The sequence below is a fragment of the Ipomoea nil genome, unplaced genomic scaffold, assembly GCF_001879475.1.
Source record: "Ipomoea nil cultivar Tokyo-kokei standard unplaced genomic scaffold, Asagao_1.1 scaffold1769, whole genome shotgun sequence".
Lineage (NCBI taxonomy): Eukaryota > Viridiplantae > Streptophyta > Magnoliopsida > Solanales > Convolvulaceae > Ipomoea > Ipomoea nil.
Window position 1 is genome coordinate 498,055 of NW_017618197.1, and position 20,364 is coordinate 518,418.

The following is a 20,364-nucleotide window of genomic DNA, read 5'->3' on the forward strand; positions in this document are numbered from 1 at the left end:
TATTAGCCTATTGGCCCCTAAAATTTGGGGCCCTGTGCTGTTGCCGGCCCTGCTTGCTAATCGCATTATTGATGGATTTTTTCTAGAGGTCATCGGAGCTCTACTGATGTATTATTGATTTATTGATATGCTATTGCAGGTTACTATTAGGTTTTTGGGTTTTAATGCACTAAATTAATATGTGGTGTGTAATTGTAATTTTTAAAAATTTGAAGATTTAATTGACTTCTCATATAAAGCTTGATGGTATATTTCACCATTTTCCCAATATACTATGAACTTTACAAAATATAGCCTAAATCTTTTTGCAAATAAGTGTTTTTTTTTTTTTTTTTTATAATGTACTAAAACTTATACTCAGTAATTCATAAATCATAATTTCCAAACAGACCTTTGGGGTCCGTTTACTAACAGAAACTATTTTATGTTTTTTGTTTTGTTTTGTTTTGTTTTGTTTTTTTTTTTTTAAATTTCAGTTTTAATTATCTATTTTCTTTTTAGAAAACTTACTTACTAACACTTATTTTTTCAATTTATTTTTTAAATTAAGCTATAAAATTAACACAAGTTTAATTTTCGAGTGATTTTTAGACCTTATATTTAAAATATTATAAAATATACTTGGTTTAAATAGAATAAATATAATTTTTTACTTTTAAGTCCAATACATGTAAGATTTTTACATTTGATATCCGAACCAAATTTATATTTGTATATAACATAATTAAAAATATATCCGAACCAATAACCTATTAAGTTCATCTAAATTTTAGTTTAGATAATATTAATATTTTTTTGAACTAATATTTAAAATAATTTTGGATATATTAATTTGAATGACATGTATATGTATATAAATATATAATTTTTACTTTGAATTCTAATATAGTAATATATGTAAAATTTCAATATCCAATATCCGGACTAAACTTGTATTACGATATACCATAACTAAAAATATCCGAACCAATAATCAATTAAGCTCAATCAAAAGATAAAATTTGATATAGAATTCAAATTTTTTATTTTGATAATGTGAATAATGTCTAAATTTAAACATAAACAAATAAATTATGTTTAAATAAGTAATGCAAGAAAAAAATATAGAAGAGGGTGATAAGTAAAAGAAATGATAATGAGTGCGATCATAGTAATGAAAAAATATGTAAGTAGATAATGGTGAGAATGTGATATAGTAATAGTTAGTAGGTGATTCTATTTTTATTTTAAAAATAATTTTTAACAGTTTTTCAAAAAATTGTTTCATGTTTTCAAAATAAAAAATTGTACTAGTAAATATGTTTTTAATTTTCTGTCCCCCCATTCTCCAAATCTCCAAGAAATTTTCTAGAATCCTTCAAGACAAGCTGCCCACAACAAACTTGCATTCGGATTAATTTCCTGCGCCTTCTGCTCCTGTTTCTTCAATTCTTCTTTCCGTTATCCTTTCTTCCACGTTTTTACCCGCATCCTTCTCTCTCCGCGCCTTTCCTTCATTACTCCATCATATTCTCTCTCTCCTGTGTCTCTGCTATTCTTTCTGTGAGCAATGACAAATGATCTGATTCTTCCGTCCGAATGTGCCGCGCCGCCGGCGTCATTCGTCGTCGCTGCTGTCTCCAATGATGACGACTGCACTATTTGTCTGGAGCCGTTCAGCTGCCGCGATCCACGCACTGTACGTTCTCCATTTCTCGATGGAAGCTACATTCCCCAAAACTAAGTTTTCATTTTCGTTGAAAATTGTTTCTGAAAATCAATGGGGGAAATAAATTCTCAAACTCTGGTGAAGAAAGAAAGGTTGCACAGATCATTTTCTAGGTGGTACTGAATCATCTTTTATGTTCACTTCAATGTATCAAGTCTAATTATGTTTCTACATTGGTTAAATATCAATTGTCCTATGTATTTGCAAGGAAATCTGTGATTAAATAAATTTTGTATTATTTGGAGTTAGCTTCAATTCACCTCTCTATTATGCTGGTTTCTTTTCCAGGTCGCCGAGTGTACGCATGGCTATCACTTGCAGTGTATACTTGAATGGTATGCTCGCTTTGTGACTATTGCTGCTTAAACTAACTAGTCGGATAGCTATTATTTTAGTGTGGTAGTTATTTCATTTTACTTGTCTCTTTTCTGTACAGGTCTCAAAGAAGCGAAGAATGCCCTATTTGTTGTAGGCAGCTTGTCTTGAAGGATTCTGCCAGGTACTTGAAATGCTTTGCTGCAAAAATGTCATGATACTCGAAGCAAATGTTAGGATCAAGTGTTTATCACTACACCAAAAGTTATAGTTCACAGCGAAAACACAACTTTATTTCCTTATATACCGCTACCACATTTTCAATAGGCAGACTTGATCCTTTACCAATCTCCGCCCAACAAACCCCCTAGCCACCAATTGCTAGACTTGACCCTTCACCGGCCTCTCCCCAACAAATCATTTTCTTGTTTGAGTGAACAAAATTGTGCATCACACTTTCAATATCACGCTGATGTCTTTTCAAACTCACTCTCTCTTTAAATTAACTTTCCAGCCAAGAACTGTTAGCTGCAGTGGAGTTTGAGGGGAATGCAACATCAAGACACATTGAACATAGAATTCCTGAAGTATATGAAGCCAACAATCTGGTTGATGTGGTAAGATTTGAGAGAAAAATCTATACATCTGTTGATTACTATTGCAACATTTCAACTGAGCTTGAATTTCCCCTCCAGGGTGCTTCTCACATTGATGATTCTGATTTTCAAGAGAGGATTCTGCACCATCCCTCCGGCTCAGGCGTTACCAACAGAGCATGTTCTGGTAACAGTAGGAGAAGGCAGATATCTTCAAGAGTTGGTCAGGGATCTTTTCCTGTTGGAGCTAGTTCAGATATGCACCAAGTGACTCAAAGGCCAGTTGATGAATTTGGGAATGGTCTACCGGCTTCTGGGATTTCATCTACATCTTCTTCAGGCGTTTCATCTGTTGCAAATGTAGCATCTGGTGCTGCTGTCTACAAAGGTGGTTCAGTTGGCCTCGGGTATGCTCTAACCACCTAGCCCATCAACTCTATTTTGTACTAACATATCACTCTTGCATTCATCCACATATGCTCTTAATACTATATTTGGTAGTTACGAAATGCAATAACTTATGAATGTTGCAGACTGTCTTACCCATACACATGCTTTCATCTTGATGACATTCTCTTAACTGTTTCCCTTTGCAAAATTTCTGCCCTTTTTGTTGTTTGTTCACTGCATAATCTTTTCTTTTTCAGCAAACCATCACCTGAGAATCCCCAGAAACAAAGCCCACCTGAGTTTCTTCACCTTCCAGGGTCTATAAAATCTAAATTGTTTGATGCTTCACCCAGGTAAAGGAGTTCCAATTTGGTTTTATTTCTTTTCAATATATTGTTTTTTTTTCTTTCACTGAAAGGTCCCGTGATTTGCTCAGGTACAATGAATCATTCTCTAAAAACACGCAAAGGTTCAAACGGAAATTACAAGCTAATAATAACTCTGTCAAGGAACTTGGCAGAGAAGTGCAGCGTGAGATGAGTGTAAGCATTGCTGGTTTGGCCAAAATGGTTGAACGACTTGATCTTAGCTCAAACAAGGGTGGTGGTGTTTCAAGTCCTCTACGCTACACAATGGGAAGGGAACCTCAAACTTTAGGCAGAAAGGAAAACCTCAGCAAGAGAGTATAATTCCTAAGTTGCATGATGTTTATAATTGGTAATAATCATCTACAAGGAGGACTAATAGAACCCCATTATTCTCCAAGACTCCAACATAATTCCAAGTCAACCCTGAAGGTTCTGGGGGGCAGGTATACAAATTTTTGTAGTAAAAATCTCCAGTTCAAATCTTGAAGAACCTCCATATTGTTGTTATTTCAATAACTTGGAGATGCCTGGTTTTTTCTCCAAAGTTTTAGAACAGTTTCACCTTTTATTTATTTATTTATTTTTTCTAAATATGCAGTTGTACAAAGCATCAAGTTATTTGGTGTCAACTAGCTAATTTTTTTCTTCATATAAATGGTAATTATTTGCAACAAAGTTGGGAACCCTATAGGCTTTAGCAGAGCATACCAAAGCATTGCAATTACAAAGCCAAGGGACAGTTATGAATTTGGGAGAAGCACACCCCCAGAAACCAATAGACTAGTATTTGCCCTTCCGTACGACTAGACAAAAGCTCATTATTAATTAAAACTGCAAATAAAACAGACTCTAGATCTGTCCCAAGATGACATCGCCACCAGATACCTTGAAATCAGATGGAGCCTGTTCAACATTGAGAACCTTGACCTGTCCATCAACTATGTATGCAGACCACCTGTTCAGTAACGAAAAGAAGAGTTAGAATGCCCCCCCCTTTTTTTTATGGGAGCTAATGTCCTTTAGAATACATTCATATATTATAAATGCTGGAGTGCATAGGCAAGCAGTTGCCAAATTAGTCCAAGGACAGAGGATGCAAAATGATATTTAATGACTCATTTTATACCTATGGGATCGTATTCCGAGCAAAGCACCAGAGAGATCAACTGTTAAGTCCAAGCTCTTGTGAAAACTCCCATCAAAATCACCATAGAACTCAATCTGTACAACAATATCATAAATCATCAGACCTGATTAGTACACAACATGAATAAACATCTTCATTCTCACTTATGCGCAGGGTCAAGTGAATTAGTTTGCTTCAGGTTGTTCAATCATTCATATATATTCCAACTCAAACTAGATCAGATAAATAGATGAACATCAGATAGATCCTTGTTTTGATGGAAAATAAATTACTTCAATGAAAGTTTCTGGAGAACTAAACTACTAGAAGAGGTGACACTGACAGCACTTGGTAACAGAATATTTGAATAATGTGTTCAGCTACTAGAATATTCATTGAAATCAACCTTGAGCCTGAATCGTGACTCCACCTTTATTCTTTCTCCTTCCTCCCTTATAAAAAAAGGGAAAGAAGAGAAAAGAGAAAAGAGAAAAGAGGGGGGAAGTTTTACTCAAGGATACTTGATCGTATCTCTAGTCTTCTTTCCTTCCCATATAAATAACTAGAATGAAAAAAAGGGGAATGTCAATGCAACCAGAAAAAACCGATTAATCTCTATCAATGGACCTGCTGCTAAAGCCCCGAACCATAGCGTACTTAGTACTGGTGCCACGGAGAGATATGTTTTAAAATATCGCATCGAAACCCTCCTTTTTTATTTTATTATTGTATAATTTATTGTATTGTAATTTAATTACTTGTAATTCATATATAATGCATATATGGTCAGATACATATGTGGGTAAGGACTAAGGACCACTTATCAACCCTAACATCACAGCTTTCAACTCTTGGCCTAAAGAAAGAAATGAATCAATTGGAAACTCAATGCTATTAGCACTGAACTTGTGGATTTAGAGTCAAGAAATAGCCACGTATAATTTCTAACATGTGGTAAAATATTATAGAGCTTAAATGCCTCAAGTTCCTGTTGAAGAGCGGGAACTTATTGGATTACAATTTATAATATTTTCTATAAACAACTCATGACAGAAACTCAAATAGGTAACTTACAGCATCTTTAGCTTGAAGCTTCTCTGCCCAGCCATTCATTGTATATGGGTCATTGACAGCTACACAGATCACCGAGTCAATTCCTTTGGCCTTGAACTTATCAATGTTAGTCTTGTAGCTAGGCACATGTTGGGCTGAACAAACCCCGGTGTATGCACCCTGGAAGATGATACAACTTCATAGTAAATGTTTCTGATCCATAAGAAGGGAGGAGGAGGAGGGGCTTGCGGGGTAAGTGAAAGGTAGCATGTTTGTTCCCTTTTTGAGTCTTAATAATGCAGATAGTTTCATAACAAGACCTCCTACAATCCACATACTGAGAATCCACAACTAATAAGGAATGGAATAAGAAAATCCAATAAGGTACAAGTGCAGTTCTTTTTTAGTGCAAAAACATTTACTTTGAAGTTTGCAAATTTATCACACTATGAGAAAACCAGTGATCACACCCTTTCTGGTACTAAAAAAAATCCAAAATACTACTACAGCTAGAAGAGAATTTAATTTCGTTAAGCCCGATCATTTCCCACAAAGAATCAAAGTAAAATGTGCCATTTTCTTCTTAGTTGAAACTTGAAATAAAGAACTAACATTAGCAAAACCCTAAGACACTGTTCATGAAGGTAAATCCTACATCCTACCCGCTGGAACCACGATTGGGCACAAACTGAAAACCTCCTAACCCAAAAAATGGTGAATTTTGATCAAGATCCTTCATTTTGGAAAGTTGTACTCTATGAAGAGTACAAAAATACAACATCCTGTGATGAATATTAAAATAGTACTTGAGCTTAAGTCATGTGGCAATATCTTGAATTAGTAGAAACTACTGCAAGATGATGTCATTTTCTATTACAATAACACTCTGTTACTTGATCAAGTGTTCCTTCCCCTTCTTCAATAATCCTTCTTCATTGTTCTGGTTTTCCCACCCCTTTTTCATAATTCCAAAAATCCCAGGTTAATTGGTAACCCCAACCAAGATGGCTAAGGATACAAACTTGTGACGTTACAAGGTCACGAGTTCAAATCTCAACATTCAGCTATGGACAACCCAGACTCGTTTACCTTTTCGTGGTGCTTGCGTTGCAAGCAAAGGCCACTGAGGGTTCACGTGAGGCTCGTTTACCTTTTTGTGGTGCTTTGCAAGCTAAGGTCACAAGATGGGGTTTGCGGGAGGGTTTACCCAGTTCACGTGTCTGCGGTTTCCCTCGTCACCAAACAAATCCCAATGGATCATTGCCAACACAAACCGTGAAATGGACAGATGGCATATATTACATTATTATCTAGAAATGACAACTACACCATATAAATAGCAGAAAAACGATCAAAATCCTTATAAGAAAACGTACCGGAAGTCCAAAGATAACAACATTTTTGCCCTGAAAACAAAAATTAACAAACCAAATCAGAAACCCTAAATAGAAGAAGTGATGTGATATTCACAATATAGGCAGTAAAATAAAATTCCGCTAAAGAGAGGAGAGACCTTGAAGATGTCTTTGAGAGGGGTAGTGGAGAATTTGGAGGAAACACCTTCGTCCCAAGAGCGAGCTTTCTGGAGAGAGGCATTGGGTGCGGCCGAGATGAGGTCCGTACCCACTGCAACCGATGCGTATGACCTCAACCTGTTGACCATTGACTTCACCATCGTCGTCCGTTTCAGCATAGCCGTCGCCATGGTTAATGCTCTGCTTCGATCAACAGTTAATGGTGTGAACTATAGAGTATAGACTGTGATGTGGCGGCAGGAGGTGAATTTATCGTTGGATATGTGGGCTGTTTGACGGGCCTTGTTTGGCAAACCGCGGTAAGCTGTTAGCGGTTAGCGTTAGCAGATTGTGTTAGCGGTTAATAAATAGCGGATTATGTTAGCGAGTTTGATCAGCAGATTATATCAGTGATCTATAAAAAAATATTTAGTAAAATTAACGGTTTAGATTAGCGGTTAACATGTAAAATGATCAAAAGGGTATACATATAATATAATATATATAATATATAAAATATAATAATATAATAATAATATAATATATAATATATATATAATATATAATAATAATAATAATAATAATAATAATAATAATAATAATAATAAGAAAAAAAAAAGATGTACATCGAAAGTAAAACAAATAAAAGGGGCGTTGGCTCCCTTATAAATGGAGCTCAACGCCCCTTCAATTTAGGTGTTCTCTTGCCCATCCCACATCTGATGGTAAATTATTGTGTGGACTATAACAAAAAATACATTTTTAATACACTAAATATACATTATGTTTATACTAAATGTATATTAAACAATATAATGTATACTCAGAACACAAATAATGTACATTCCCTAAATATAATGTACATTATTTTTGTATTGAATGTAAATTATTTTTATACTGAATTTACATTATTTTACAATAAACAAAATATGATCCACATAACTTGTGTGGACCATGGTCCACACAATAATAATTGACATCGGATGGGTAAGAGTTGTGAAGCCTGAGTCTTCTTTATTTAATTAAAGAAGCCTCAGGCTTCTTATTCTTATATGTTAACGTTAATTTTTTTTTAATAAATAAATTAATAAATTGGAGGGTGTATTGGGAAAGTTTTCTTTTTCAAAACGCCATCTCAACACGTTGCTAATAGCAGCGTGTTGAAGTTCAGCAGGAGCAACATTTGCAGTTCAGCAGTTTGGCAGCAACAATTTACTCCAAACTGCTGAGTAACCAAACATGGTTTTTGGCGTTTTGACTTTAGTCAAAATGCCAAAATGGTGGATCCGTCATTAACCAAACAAGGCCATAATGTTAATACTGGAGCGTTATGTTGTGCAAGGCAAACAACGTGGTTTTGTAATATATATATATTTTTGGGAATTTTGCTTTTCCAGTGTTGATTGTTAATTTTGTTAAAAAAAAATCTCATGTTTAAAAAATGCACATAATTGTATAAGAAAATACACACAATTTTTTAAAAAAAAGATAATACACATAATCTAACATAATACATAATACACATAAACTCCTTGTTTCGGATGTACATAATTGTATAAAAAATGTACATAATTGTTCAAAAAATGTACATAATTATATAAACAAATGTACATAATTCTATACCATAATGTACATAATCACGTCAACTTCCTACACAACTTAACAAAATGATGTCGTTTTGGGAGGCGCGGGGCGCACAGTGCTGTGTGCGCCGTGGTGCAGGGTATAACGATTGGTTGTGCAACCGTGTGCACCATGCAAATGCACGCGGAATTAGATTCATAATTTCTATACTGTAGATTCATAATTTCTAAACTGTATAGTTATCAAATTATGAATATATAGTTCTGTGATTTGTGAATACTGAGTTCAACTATTGAGATTATGAACATTGAAAATTATGAACATATAGTTTTGTAATTGTGAATATAAAGTTCAATAATTATGAATCTATAGTATAGAAATTATGAATCCAATTCCGTGTGCACATTGCACAACATAATTTGCCATTAATACTCCGTACATCATACGGAGTACATTTTATCATACATTTGTAGTATCAAATAAAAAATTTCAGAATTCATTTATTGACTATTATACATGAATCATATTTTATTCTTGACTATTAAAAATTTTTAATTAGGTAAATAATTATATAATTTGTATTACATTTGATTCCGTCGTTTAATTTCGTTGTCAACTGTTGTCGAAAGTGATAATTTCGAAAGGAACATTGCATTTGCTTCTTCTGGAAGAGCACTGCATTTACCTTTTTTTTTTTTTTTTTTGGTGAAGAAGCACCTCTGACAATAGTTTGCAATGAAATAGATAGCATGACCAAATGTGATACAAATTACATAATCATGCACTTAATTAGAAAATTTTAATAATCAATAACCAAATATAATTCATGTAAAATTGTCAGAAGATTAAAAGTGAAATTTATTCAGTATAAGATGTAGTCCAATTTTAATTCCTTGATTGCGTAATTTCACTAAGGCAAAATTACCAATATGTAGGGGTGTGCAAACTTCGGAGAATTTTCGGTTAACCGACCGAACCGACAAAGTTCGGTTAATCGTTTTTTAACCGAACTTTTTCGGTTCGGTTAATGGTTAAAGGAATTTCAAAATTTCGATTAACGGTTAATTCGGTTCGAAAGGTCGATTAACCGAAGTTTTTAATATATATATAAATAAATAAATATAAATAGTAATTGTGTAATACTAATATCAAAATATAATGGACTATGGATGTTTAGACTTTGAATTTTTGATTGAAGATTTGAAGTTAGGGATGAATTTACTATGATATGTATTTTATTTTAATTGGATTTATTATTTTATGTGATTTTTAGGATTTTAAATTTTAGCTTTAAAAAGTTCGGTTAATCGGTTAACCGAAAAAAAAAAATTCGGTTCGGTTAATTCGGTAACACAAACTTCGGTTCGGTTAAAGGTTTAAAAAGTTCGGTTAATTCGGTTCGGTTAACCGATTGAACACCCCTACCAATATGATCTTTGAAAATAACTATTCTTAACAAATTACATTTTCCTTCTTTTGGTTCTTGAGGGCATAAGAGATGTCCTCTTTCTTTTTTTCCTTAGCTAGATCACAAGAGGTGGTCTCATTCTTCTTGCCTTCCTTGCTACAACAAGTATCCTTTTCACATATTGTTAGTGTTTTTATGTTCAAAAACTCCATATTATAATTGGCAATATTATTATGGCATACTAAGATAGGTTTAGAGTCTGTCGGTTGGGTCTTCAGTTTACTGATCAAGCAGAAGCAACGACAGAAGAACTGACACTGAAGATCTGATTTAGGGAAGCTGTTTCCTTAAGAGTCTTACGCGGTATTATCAGCTCAGTATGGAAAGACGATCAGCGTATCTTCAAAGAAGGTAATGGACCTAATCTGCTGAGATTACATTCCTCTTTTATTGTCCTACCTTCTACAATCAAAGATCTTTTATGGAGAGTGTTTATAGAAGGATCTATAAGTACCAGTTCTAAAAGGTAACTGGGGTTACGCCAAATAAGAAGAAGAAACACTCCATATCAGCTTTAAGAGTCTAGATCTTTGATTGTTATGCACCTTCTCAATACAACTTGTTCATGGTGATTAAGATGATGAACTTGAGAAGAGTTACTGCTGCTTAAACGAAAGGACACTAAGATCACACTGTTGTGGGAACAACATTATAGAGCGTCACTGAAGTGGACTGCATCAGAGCTGACTCTCCAAGTGAAGGGACTTCATTGGACTTCTGTATGCATGGCTCTCCATCTTCAACAATCCACTAAACCTGTGTAGACTGGGTATGTACCTTGTGTGGGGCACTTAGGTAAGATTATTGTATATCTATCTTTGTACATTGGATTATGACTTAGTGGATTGGATGCCTATGTGATCGTCCCCCAGACGTAGATACACACTGTATCGAACTGGGTAAACATTGTGAGTGTTCGTTCTGTGTGTTTGTTTATTTTTCTCTGATGTTCGCTCCATGATCTATCATTACTAAGTAGGTGCTTAACTGAATCTATCAGTATTCTAAGTCAGCAAACTATTTCTGATAATTTTCGTAAAACGAGGAAATGCAAAATTACATGTGGTATCAGAGCTTTTAAGTCTACATAGTGACTTGGTCCGAAGGGCTATCTTATTTTTGTATTCTCTCTGTTTTTGTGGAAGTCTGTCTGTGTGTTCGTTGGCTGGTTGTTGATTTCAGGATGGACGCAAGTATGAAACCACCAGAACTAGATGGTCACAACTACTCTTTCTGGAAGGCTCGTATGGAGATATATCTTCAAGCACAAGGAACCAGGGTTTATCGCACCATCCTAACTGGGTGGAGTCGACCTACTACTCCGAATGCACAAGGAGTTGCTGAAGAAAAACCCATAGAGACTTGGACAGAAGATGAAATGAATGCCTCTGATCTGAACAACAAAGCACTAAACTCAATTGTTGGATCGCTACATGAATCTGTTTTTACGCTTGTTACAGGGGTAAAAGAGGCTAAACGGGTATGGGAGATCCTTGAAACCAGATATGAAGGAACCAGTGATGTCAAACAGTCAAAGTTGCAAATGGTTCTATCAGAATTCGAAGCTCTCAGAATGACTGAAGACGAAACCATTTCTACCTTCCACAGTAGGGTTCAGAACATGATGAACCGAGCCTCAATTCTTGGGGAACCATTCACTGATGAGAGAGTGGTCAAAAAGATTCTCAGATCCCTACCTAAACGTTTTCGAATGAAAGTAACGGCTATTCAGGAACACACAGGTTGGGAAAAGAAGACTGTCGGAGAACTCATGGGAAGCTTGCACACATATGAATTGGAAGTTCTTGCTGATGATGATGTTGGAAGCAACAAGAAAGGAAAGTCTGTAGCTTTTATGGCTGAAGCTGATCGAGAATCTGACACAGAAGACATAGATGATGAAACCCTAGCTCTCCTAACCAAAAACTTCAAGAAAATCTTAAAAGGGTTCAACAGAAAGGGTCAAGGTCAGTCTACAAGAACACAATACAAAGGCAACAACCCTTCATATCAAAAGGTTGAAACAGCACCCCTCTCACAGAACAATCAATCTCAGACTGGGCGATCGAGACAAAACAGAAATAGTACTACAGACACAGGAAAACCCCTCAATCGGTCAGTGCAGTGTAGGGAATGTGAAGGATACGGTCACATACAGGCTGAATGTGCAACATATCTTAAAAGGAAAAAGGCTATGTCTGTAGCTACTCTTAGTGATGATGAGGAGGAAAATTCAAATGATCAATCAGATGATAATGTAGGAAACTTTGTAGCGTTCTTCACTGCCACAAACATTCAATCAGACGGAGATCAATCAGATGGAGAATCATACATATCAACAGATGATTTTGAATAAAGACATATTCAACTTGAGGTAGAATTTGCAAAACTTGTCGCTAGCTGGGAACAACTTGTGAAAGTAAATAAGAATCTGAATGACGATCTAAAGCAAAAAGATGATCTTATAAAGAAACTGAATGCTGAATTGGTCATAAAAGAAGATCTCATCACTCAGATACGGTCCAGAGAAGGAAAATTAATCAAGGAGTTGGAGAGCTTGAAGAAAAATATACAGATGATGGACACCACATCTACCTTAGATAAAATTCTAGACTCTGGCAGAAACCCTAATAATAAAAAGGGTTTGGGTTTTGAGCAAGGAGAATCTTCGAACAACGCACCAAAGTTCATCAAAGAGGGAATGTCTAAGACCACAACATATCACAGGTATGAACAAGGACAGTCATCTCAATCAGTACAAATCAAGGAAGGGAGATACGGTACGAACACTGACCAGGACAAATCAACTTATAAATCTCATTATTCGAGATTCAAAAATAAGATTGTCAAAGTTAAATATTATACTCCCATTTGTCACTACTGTCACACAAAAGGTCATACTCATCCCGAATGCTATTTTTTCTACATAGATCAAAGGAAGGAAAAATATCAGAATAGGACTATTACACCATTCACTAGACAGGTTTGGGTCAGAAAGTCAGAAGTTATCTGTTATCCCACCATTGTTCTAACTGCATCTACAACTGATGCTAGATGGTATTTCGACAGTGGTTGTTCCAGACATATGACAGGAAACATTAAATGTCTGATGGCTGTTCAACCTAGTAGTGGAGCTGTAACTTTTGGAGATGGACAAAAGGGTAAAATCGTTGGGAAAGGAGTCCTAAATGTTCCAGGTTTACCTTAGTTAGAAGAAGTCTTGCTAGTCAGTGGATTAAAAGCGAATCTTATTAGCATCAGTCAGTTATGTGATCAAAATTGGAATGTATGCTTCGATCGTAACTGCTGCAGAGTGAGTGACAAAGCAAATCAACTTGTCATGGAAGGAACTCGGTCTTCAGACAACTGTTATGTTTTGACAAATGAAACTGCTTGTCACCTATCCAAATCTGATGAATCAAAACTCTGGCATAGACGACTGGGTCACATAAATTTCAGAGATATGGATAAGTTGATAAAACTTGAAGCAGTAAAAGGTGTACCGAAGATCAGAATTGATCCAGAGAAAATTTGTGGCGCATGTGCTATTGGGAAACAAATCAGAACTCCACACAAAGCAGTAAGAGGTATCACCACTGAGAAATGTCTAGATCTTGTCCATATAGATCTCATGGGGCCAACACAGACTGAAAGCATTGGAGGAAAGAAATATATATTTGTGTGTGTAGACGATTTCTCCCGATACAGTTGGGTTTACTTTCTGAGAGAAAAGACAGAAGCCTTCAAGGCCTTCAAGACTCTGTGCATAAGAGTTCAGAAGGAAAAAGATGAGTCTATTATAAAAGTTCAGAGATTGAGGAGTGATCATGGAAAGAAATTTGAGAACTCACTATATTCAGACTTCTGCTCTGAGCATGGTATCTCACATGAGTTCTCAGCTCCTAGAACTGCTCAACAGAATGGAGTGGTGGAAAGAAAGAACCGAACGCTACAGGAAATGGCTAGAGTTATGCTACATGCCTCACATATGCCACAACGTTTCTGGGCTGAAGCAGTACACACAGCATGTCATACTATAAATAGGGTCTACCTTAGACCAGGGACGACGAAAACTCCATATGAGATCTGGAAGAGAAAGAAGCCAAATCTGAAATACTTTCATGTGTTTGGGACAAAGTGCTATGTGCTGGCTGACAGAGAACAAAGAGGGAAGTTTGAACCCAAAAGTGATAAAAGCATCTTTCTTGGATACTCTCCGAACAGTCGTGCATACAGAGTCTACAACAAGAGGACTCAGTCTGTGATGGAGTCAGTAAATGTGGTTGTCGATGACAATCCAGAAGAACCAGTGGACTCAACAGTGATAGAGTCACCTCTACGTGATTCAGATGCAAGTTATAACAACAGTCAGCTCAAACCACAAGATTCATCAGATGAAGATCAAGAAAGTTCGGAACAAGAGATAGATCTCATGAATGATGTTGGTAAAGACAAACCTACCAGAACTCAGAAAAACCATCCATCAGATAACATTATTAGAGATCTGTCAGATGGAATGAAAACCAAAAGCAGAATAAGAAATAATCTGACAGAAATATCTGGGTCTTACTGCTATACCTCAAAGATAGAACCAAAAAATGTCAAAGAAGCTCTACAGGATGATCTGTGGATCAATGCAATGCAGGAGGAGCTACATCAGTTTGAGCGGAATCATGTCTGGAATCTTGTACCAAGACCTGATGGTGTTAACGTAATAGGAACGAAGTGGATCTTTAAAAATAAAACTGATGAAGCAGGGAATATAGCCAGAAACAAAGCTCGGTTGGTGGCTCAAGGTTATACACAGATTGAAGGGGTTGACTATGACGAGACATTTGCTCCTGTAGCTAGACTTGAGTCAATTAGAATCTTGCTGGCTGTTGCTTGCATTTTGGGATTTACATTATATCAGATGGATGTCAAGACAGCGTTTCTGAATGGGTATCTCCATGAAGATATCTATGTGGCTCAACCTATAGGTTTTGAAGATCCAGAACGTCCTTCGTATGTCTATAAGCTTCGAAAAGCTCTCTATGGTCTTAAACAAGCTCCACGGGCCTGGTATGAACGTCTGACACAGTATTTGCTCCAGCATGGATATAAACGCGGAAGTGTTGACAAAACACTGTTTGTCAAATCGACAGGAAGTCATGTAACCATCGCTCAAATCTATGTTGATGACATTGTGTTTGGATCAACCTTGCAGAAATACACTGATGAATTAGTACAAGTCATGGAGGAAGAGTTTGAAATGTCCATGGTTGGTCAACTGACGTATTTCCTAGGTCTACAAGTCAAGCAAAGTTCTGAAGGATACTTTATTTCACAAGAAAAGTATGCTAAGAATTTTGTCAAAAAATTTGATCTGGAATCATGTAAACCATCCAGAACACCGATCTCCACTTCTACAAAAGTATCGAAAGATGAAACTGGTATATCAGTGGATAACACAGTCTATCGTAGCTTGATAGGCAGTCTGTTGTATCTAACAGCCAGTCGACCAGACATAATGTTCAGTGTTGGAATCTGTGCAAGGTATTAATCTGACCCAAAGGAATCACATCTGATAGCAGCAAAACGCATTCTGAAATACGTGAAAGGAACGATACAGTATGGACTCTGGTATTCCAAGGATAGTGAATTGAATCTGGTTGCATATTGTGATGCTGATTGGGCAGGGAATGTTGATGATCGGAAAAGTACTTCTGGAGGATGCTTCTTTGTTGGGAAGAACTTAGTATCCTGGTTAAGTAAGAAACAGAACTCTATCTCACTAAGCACTGCAGAGGCAGAATACATAGCCGCAGGTGGTTGTTGTACTCAGTTGGTTTGGATGAAACAGATGTTTTTGGATTATGGTCTTACACAAGGAACAATGATACTTTTTTTTTTTGTGACAATGTCAGTGCTATTAACATCTCCAAGAATCCTGTTCAACATTCCAGAACGAAGCATATTGACATCAGGCATCACTACATCAGAGACCTGGTTGAATCCAAGGAAGTTGAGTTGGAATACATTTAGACTGACAAACAACTGGCGGACATTCTGACTAAGCCACTGGATGCTAATCGTTTTGAAATTCTCAGATCTGCTCTGGGAATTTGCAGAATTGACTGACTAAAGCAGTAGGTCCGTCAGAGAGGAGTTGGTTTAATACGGGTCAGTGTTATGACTTTGAATTTCCTTAAAGACTCTTCTCTTTTTATGTTAAGAAGATCTTCTAAGCTTAGTCTTCTCAAAAGATATCTGAAAAGATCTCTATGCTTTTTGAATTTCAAATTCCCTTGGGTTCCGTTTCCTTCCAAAAAAGGAGCTGTACCGTTGTGTCCATCAATCACTTCTGCATGATATTTTGACTTGCCGCATTAATTAGGGTTTATCACCCTTAAGACTATATGATACCGGGTCAAGAAGAAAGAAATCACCTCAGCTCCCATCTCTCCACTTCCCGTGCTTAACTGCTATCGGTGTTCTATTCTTCTCCTCGCACTTAATTTTAAATGGCGGTAAGAAACATCATCATTAAGCTTGGAAGCAAGGTACATCCTCCGGCGGCAGCCCTCAAACACATTCAGATGCTTCTACAGTTGGCTATGAAGAAGAAGCTCAAGCTTGATCCTCTGCTTCGCGACGAGATTCTGGTGACTGTTATGACCAACTATCCGGAATTTTATGCTGAATGGTCGGCAGATGATGTAACTGAACTTCTTGTATTGGTCGCCGAAGCCAGTGATGACGTCTCTCTAGTGTTTATTCCAGAACCCTTCAATGGAAATCGGGCCGGGGCATTCCTTCAATTTTTTGCTCAACGTGCCCTACAATCTGTTGAAGAAGCTCGACGTCGAGAGGAGTCCCAAGCTCTGTATCTTGAAGCTGCTCAGAGAGAAGCAACACACAGACAGGAGATTCTTCGACAACGGGTAAATGATTCTGAAACTCCTATTGAAATTTCTCCTGATAGACCTGTTGATTCTTCTATTCCATCGTCTGTGTCTGTTTTGCCTGAAAATCTATCTGCTTTGGGTTCCGAGAAGTCCCCTGTGAATGTCAATCTTCTATCTTTGCCTGTGACTAATGTTGATGATGAAAAATCTGATGCGTTGCGTGTGTCTGATGAGAAAACAAAGTCTTCTGATGAGCCAAATCCACTAAGTCTGGTTGTTTATGCTTATGAGAATATTGCTCTGCCTCCGTCTGAAACTGTTAATGTCTCTAAAGAGTCTTGTCCTGCTGTTGATCCTCCTGCCTTACCTACAACTGTTAAACCTGTTGATTTATCAAGTCCCCACAAGTCTGAAAAAACAGGTGGCGTTCCTGTTTACACTGCAACATCTTTAGGAGAAATCCTGGAACACGTGCGACATTTTGCTAGATTACCATCTGCTTCAATCCCTCAACCTTATCGAGTGATACACCCTTCTGAATCCTCCAGTGAAGATGATAAGATACTGGATGAGGTGTATGGATCCCAAGCACCTTCTTCTGCTGCCCCTACTGTTGAGGGAACTGCTCATCCTGATTCCACGAATTTCCGAATTCGAGAGATATCAAATATTGTTGGGAGCTCATCTGCAAATGTTTCTGAGTCTAGCCACTCGGTCACTCCTGTTCAGTCCCCATCCAGAGAAACAAGACGGACAAAAAGGAAGAATGTTCCAACAAAGGTTGTTGTTGAAACCAGTGCTGATAATGTAGATGTGGATCAGCCTGTGAAAAAGAGAAAGTCGAGTGAGATTGCTAAGCCTGAAGGAGACCCACCTATCCACCAAGTTTTCAAGACTCTACGTTCCTCTGTTAAGCAACAAGGAACTACTGCTGCTCAAGCTACTTCTGCACCAGCCCCCTCTGCCAGAAAAGGGAAACCTACTACAAGGTCAAGTGGTCGAAGTATAACTCCGGAGGTTCCACCTATTGAAGGAATTGATTCTACTGTTTACAAACCTCAGTTTGTATCACCTGCTGCACAAACAAAATGGGCCACTATGGTCAGAAGGGAGCTGATTGTTCAAAGAACTGTGGATGAGAATCAACTGAACTCCGTTTGTGATATTCTGCCCTTGCTGAATGAAGTTGGTCTTTTGAAAACTGTTACAGATGTTTGCCCTTACTCCAAGCTGCTCACATATGAGTTCTATTGCAATCTCAGTGATGAGATTGACAGTCTCACAGGGCCACGACCGATGCAAATCTTCATCAGAGGGAAGTGGTATGATTTTGGGCCAGATGTAATAAATAAATACTATGGCTTGCCTACAGTGCAAGAAGAAGCTGTTACTGAATGAGACGTGGTGGCCAAAACTCTTACCGGTGGACATACTACATCCTGGCCTACAGGAGATAAGGACTATTTGCTGAGCTCGCATCTCACGTCTAGATATGTCATCCTACATCGCCTGGCTCTGCACAACTGGTTTCCATCAGCTCATTTCAACACAGTTGGCAAGCTTCTGGCAGGGTTCCTATTTAGAATTGGAACTAAGATGCAGTGTGATCTGGGCAAATGGATTTTTTATCATGTTCTAACTCTGATTCATCCCCGGGAACAGAAGGTAAGACTACCGTTTCCAAATCTGATTTTTGGCATCCTTACCTCTCAGGGTCTTAAGCCTATGCCCAGCGAAGTGATCAGTCCGACGCTGCTGTATACTGTTGATAAACGTCTTTTCTCTGGAGATCATATTAAGGATGTCGTTCCTGTGACTGCCCCATCCAATTCGGAACCTGATGCTGTGAATGATGAGTCTCCTCATGCTAAAGATGAGAAGCTTTCTGAACAATTGAAGGCGCGAGTTGCTGATCTTGAGACGGTGCACGGCATCATTGCCAAGCAACTGACTGGTGCGCGCACTGAGCTAGCTACTGTTCTTCTCCGCATGAGCTTGTCTGATACTGCTGCTGCTGCTGCTGAGGATCCCGTGAAGTCTGACTGTGGCTCTCCCTCAAATGCTTAATCTTTGGCTACCATTGGCAAAAAGGGGAGTAGTAAACTCAGGGGGAGTTTTTTTTTTTTTTTTTTTTTTTTTTTTTTTTTTTTTTTTTTGTGATCGAGTACCTTCTGGCCCTGGCTGGGCGTGACTGTTTTGATATTGTTTGTTTTTTGTTTTTAGACTACTTTGGATCTTATGTTCGTTTTATCCTATGTAATCTTTTTGGACACTTGGGTTGCTTCCTTTAATAACCTATCTTAGTTCTTTTTAAATAGTTGAGTTGTTTTGCCAAATAATAGCCAAAGGGGAGTTTGTTAGTGTTTTTATGTTCAAAAACTCCATATTATAATTGGCAATATTATTATGGCATACTAAGATAGGTTTAGAGTCTGTCGGTTGGGTCTTCAGTTTACTGATCAAGCAGAAGCAACGACAGAAGAACTGACACTGAAGATCTGATTTAGGGAAGCTGTTTCCTTAAGAGTCTTACGCGGTATTATCAGCTCAGTATGGAAAGACGATCAGCGTATCTTCAAAGAAGGTAATGGACCTAATCTGCTGAGATTACATTCCTCTTTTATTGTCCTACCTTCTACAATCAAAGATCTTTATGGAGAGTGTTTATAGAAGGATCTATAAGTACCAGTTCTAAAAGGTAATTGGGGTTACGCCAAATAAGAAGAAGAAACACTCCATATCAGATTTAAGAGTCTAGATCTTTGATTGTTATGCACCTTCTCAATACAACTTGTTCATGGTGATTAAGATGATGAACTTGAGAAGAGTTACTGTTGCTTAAACGAAAGGACACTAAGATCACACTGTTATGGGAACAACATTATAGAGCGTCACTGAAGTGGACTGCATCAGAGCTGGCTCTCCAAGTGAAGGGACTTCATTGGACTTCTGTATGCATGGCTCTCCATCTTCAAACAATCCACTAAACCTGTGTAGACTAGGTATGTACCTTGTGTGGGGCACTTAGGTAAGATTATTGTATATCTACCTTTGTACATTGGATTATGACTTAGTGGATTGGACGCCTATGTGATCGTCCCCCAGACGTAGATACACACTGTATCGAACTGGGTAAACATTGTGAGTGTTCGTTCTATGTGTTTGTTTATTTTTCTCTGATGTTCGCTCCATGATCTATCATTACTAAGTAGGTGCTTAACTGAATCTATCAGTATTCTAAGTCAGCAAACTATTTCTGATAATTTTCGTAAAACGAGGAAATGCAAAATTACACATATCTTTCCATCGCATCCCTTCTATCTTCATCTTTCTTACGGTCATAATGACATTCACC

At 37.3% G+C, this 20,364-nt stretch overlaps 2 protein-coding genes across 4 annotated transcripts; one reads left to right on the top strand and one right to left on the bottom strand.

Moving 5' to 3' along the window:
- The first annotated feature begins 1,334 nt into the window (after positions 1-1,334).
- Positions 1,335-3,991, top strand: LOC109192181 (E3 ubiquitin-protein ligase RHF1A-like). 2 transcript variants are annotated; one of them, XM_019342762.1, is made up of 7 exons: positions 1,335-1,678; positions 1,997-2,043; positions 2,145-2,207; positions 2,538-2,640; positions 2,719-3,026; positions 3,267-3,362; positions 3,446-3,991. In XM_019342762.1, the coding sequence occupies exons 1-7, from the start codon at positions 1,550-1,552 to the stop codon at positions 3,696-3,698; spliced, it is 999 nt and encodes a 332-aa protein (XP_019198307.1). In that variant the 5' UTR covers positions 1,335-1,549; the 3' UTR covers positions 3,699-3,991. The 2 variants fall into 2 exon arrangements, with proteins under 2 accessions (XP_019198307.1, XP_019198308.1); XM_019342763.1 differs by lacking the exon at positions 3,267-3,362.
- A 1-nt stretch (position 3,992) lies between these two features.
- Positions 3,993-7,339, bottom strand: LOC109192182 (peroxiredoxin-2F, mitochondrial). Of its 2 annotated transcripts, XM_019342765.1 has the most exons (6): positions 7,070-7,339; positions 6,933-6,962; positions 5,578-5,736; positions 4,504-4,598; positions 4,200-4,332; positions 3,993-4,164 (listed from the first exon to the last, which is right to left on the bottom strand). In XM_019342765.1, exons 1-5 carry the CDS (start codon positions 7,259-7,261, stop codon positions 4,227-4,229), a joined length of 582 nt encoding a protein of 193 aa, XP_019198310.1. In that variant the 5' UTR covers positions 7,262-7,339; the 3' UTR covers positions 3,993-4,164; positions 4,200-4,226. The 2 variants fall into 2 exon arrangements, with proteins under 2 accessions (XP_019198310.1, XP_019198309.1); XM_019342764.1 differs by having other exon boundaries at positions 3,993-4,332.
- Positions 7,340-20,364: the final 13,025 nt, after the last annotated feature.